The 3,529-nt window shown below is 37.3% G+C and overlaps 1 protein-coding gene across 2 annotated transcripts in view; it reads left to right on the top strand.

Moving 5' to 3' along the window:
* ARHGEF28 (Rho guanine nucleotide exchange factor 28) overlaps positions 1-3,529 on the top strand; it is a 325,739-nt gene that overhangs the window by 207,353 nt on the left and 114,857 nt on the right. For both annotated transcript variants that reach the window (XM_024122262.3, XM_024122271.3), the window contains 2 exons: positions 76-283; positions 2,762-2,873. In XM_024122262.3, coding sequence (XP_023978030.1) covers positions 76-283; positions 2,762-2,873 — 320 coding nt within the window. The remainder of the gene's footprint in view (positions 1-75; positions 284-2,761; positions 2,874-3,529) is intronic.

Genomic DNA, 3,529 nt, shown 5'->3' on the forward strand with positions numbered 1-3,529 from the left:
AAAAAAAAAAAAAGAAACCCATGGCTCTGTCTTACTTGGTGATTTAGTTGTTTGTTTACTTTGTGCTCCATCCAGTTCCAGCCTTGATGCCCTGGATGCTGACAGTGAAGAAGAGGGGCATTCCGAGCGGTTGCGCATTTGCTACACTCCAGTGTCTCAGAGTTCCTCGAGAACTGGCATTCCTAGTGGGGATGAATTGGACTCTTTTGAGACCAGCACTGAACCAGATTTTAATATCTCCAGGACTGAATCACTCTCTTTATCAAGTAGCCTGCAGCTGAAGGTATTCTTATTGGTATTAATTTGCTTTATGTAAGCCTGAAAAATATGTTGTCTAAATCCACCCATTTCTGAAAGACAAATTATGTTACGGCCACATGTGTAAACTTTTATTTTTTGAAGACCCATGAGCTGCCTGAGCTTGCCTTTTTACTCTCTCCCACTCTAATGTATATAGTCCTTACTTACAGTGGCTGATTTGTTTTCATGAATCACCACCAATACAGATAATCTTTCACATACTTAGAAAATTTTACCATTTTATACTGTGATTTCTGCCATCACCCCTTAAGCAGTGGGAGAAAAGCTGGTAGTAGGAAGTGAGTTTAAGTGATCAAACTTGTTTTGCACACATAAAATTTTACTTGGCACTGGCGTTAAGGTAAATAATATTGCTAAGGCAGAGGTGACATTTGTTGAGCGTTCCTGGCTGCATGAAGTCATCTGGAACACCACAGACTTTGTCAGTTTTTCCATAGGAGACAGCTTTTCTGTCATTGGCATTTTCGCATTGGAATTTCATTTTGTTGTGGTTTTTTAAAAGGCTAAACTCTTCCAGTCTTGCAGAGAAAGCCCTTTTCTGTTTGGACCTATGTTTTCTTTTTGATTTCTGTTGTCCACTTGTTTTCTTTTTCAATCGAGTTTACTACTATAAATGTAGTAGTAAATGTATCTCAATGTGTGCTGTGCCCAAACGTCTCATACCACAAACATATGGTGGTTATGGTAATGCTTTATTTTTGTAGTGTTCTCTACAATATACAAAACATGCTTTTATATAAAATGTTTACTTTTCTCATAACTCACCTAGGATATAAGGAGTACTTTTATTTTAATTTTTGATCAGTTGAAGTTCTGGAGAGATTAGATGGCCACGCTGCCCAAGCTTGGTGATAGAGTCAGAACTCGAATCTAGGCCTTCTGACCCCAGATCCTGAATCCTTTTCCCTCAGCTCTGAGTCCTGTGGAGCTGTCATAATCTTCTGAACCTAAAGGTCCTGTGATATTTCTGGATAATAAGAAGTAGGTATGGTTGTTAATGTAGCTACTTCTCAGATTTGCATTTTGAATGGAACTGTGAAAAATTCGTCATTACTTGGAATGAAAAGTAATCCTTTGTGAAACAGTTCCATGCTGTTCACTTTTAAGAAGAATCTGTCCTATAAAATATGTCTTGCCTTGCCTCTGTAATTGCCCTGTGTAACTTTTTGCCAAAGAATTCTGGATAATTTTCAAAGTCCTGTTATGAAAAATGATTACCATGCATGACTTAAATGCAGAGGGTGGTACTTGGCTAGGGCCCTTTGTGGCCAACTCACTGTTAGGGTTATAGGACAACTCGGGTTGGCCTTTCTGACATCCAGGCTCCCTGGGTCTTTCCCAGTAAGTAAGTCAGGTAGCCATGGCTTAAGACCTTTTGAAGCAGGGTCAGGCTTCTGTTTTCAACTTTCCTCCAGGCTCTTTAACTAAACCGTAAGCCTAGGGCAACCATGTGCTTTCACTTAGGGAGAAGAAGAGAACGGTGCTTGTGAGAAGGACAGTTGCTGATGGCTTAAGTTTAGTAACACATTTTGCACCACTTTCTTTCACCTGTAACCTTAAGTGGTATCTTAAAAATGGATGGGGGTGGGCATCAATCCTAAGGCCACTAGGCCTCTGTTGGATGGGATTTGGGTGCCATAAATGGCTTTAGTGGCATTCTACTGTGTATTCATTTAAATTTTCTAGAACATGTAAGAAAAGCATTTTTAAAATTATCCATCTTGCATTTTTCGTGTATGTTGCCAATATAATAATAGAAATAATAGGTAATTGGGAAAACAGGAAAAAAATAGCAGGTCATTTAAAAGAAATAAAGTTGAACATATATAAATAAGTGATAATTCAAGCAAAATCCCAGGAAGTGCTGGATGGAAAGTCTGTTGAAAGATGAGCACGGACTAGAAGGATTTGTGTAATGACCTGATGCATTCTTTCCTGGAGGCTGCAGCTAACATTACAAACTTAAATAGCCATTAGGAACTTTTAAAAACTTGTCATTTTAGGTGACTGTTCCTCTACCTTCTAATAATTATGTATAGCGATCTCAGTTAATATGGAATTTTGCTTAAATGCTACAGTTTAAAGTAACAAAAATAAGTGACAACTCAGGTTAAAAAAAAGTCAAACTCGTTGAATACGCAGAGAAAGTCATGTGACTTGATTTTTCACTTTTAACCAACATGGTTGGAATGTCATGATTGTATTCTAAAGTATACAGGAAATATAGAAACTATTCCCAAAAGCTCAAGTTTACTAAAGCATTAAAAAGACAATAACATTTTTAAAGTTGTGAGAGGCAAGCAGAAACAAATCATTAATAAGATTACCTCAGAAATATTCAAGTTGAATCCTTTTTTTAAAGGTTCTGATTTTGATGATGAACACATACTTTCAAGTCTTCCATAGAATTTTTTTTAAACTTCGTTATGATTTCTTTTAGGAATCATTGTTTTCTGGAGTCCGCTCACGTTCTTATTCCTGCTCATCACCCAAAATTTCTTTAGGAAAAACTCGATTGATCCGTGACTTTACAGTGTGCAATTCAGCTGAAGGTAAGCATTAGTTACCATTTGGCTGTGAAAGCATTCTTTTCTAGAGTGGATTTTCAGTTAGTAAAAGTGCATAAAGTATGTAAGAGCAGCAGGCAAGTATTTTCAATTTCATTTTCACTATTGATTTTTCTAAGCTTAACAAAATCTTTTTCTCATTCGATATCAGACAAGGTATAAATTTGATTTTGATGAAATCACAGATATGTACACACCTCTCTGTTGCCTTATTTCTTTTGAATAAAATGTTTTCCTCAAGGACAGTGTAAACTACTATTTATTCTAGGTTCTTTATTGTGAGGGCTTTAGAGAATTTTATTTAAGGAAATTATAAAAGTTATTTTTGTCCTACATATAAATTGCTGAAATAATCCTATTCCTCACAGTTGCAAAAGCATTGCAAAATGGATTGTCTTCATTTCTTTATTTAACAAGGGACTTTAGAAAGTTAAAATAACAGAACATTCTTGAAACACAAGTAAATATATCTCAAACATTTTTTTGTGGCCAATGTAAGCAATCAGAAATACAACTTTTGGGGGCTTCCCTGGTGGCGCAGTGGTTGCGCGTCCGCCTGCCGATGCAGGGGAACCGGGTTCGCGCCCCAGTCTGGGAGGATCCCACATGCCGCGGAGCGGCTGGGCCCGTGAGCCATGGCC

This window comes from Physeter macrocephalus, chromosome 8, assembly GCF_002837175.3.
Source record: "Physeter macrocephalus isolate SW-GA chromosome 8, ASM283717v5, whole genome shotgun sequence".
NCBI classification, from domain to species: Eukaryota; Metazoa; Chordata; class Mammalia; order Artiodactyla; family Physeteridae; genus Physeter; species Physeter macrocephalus.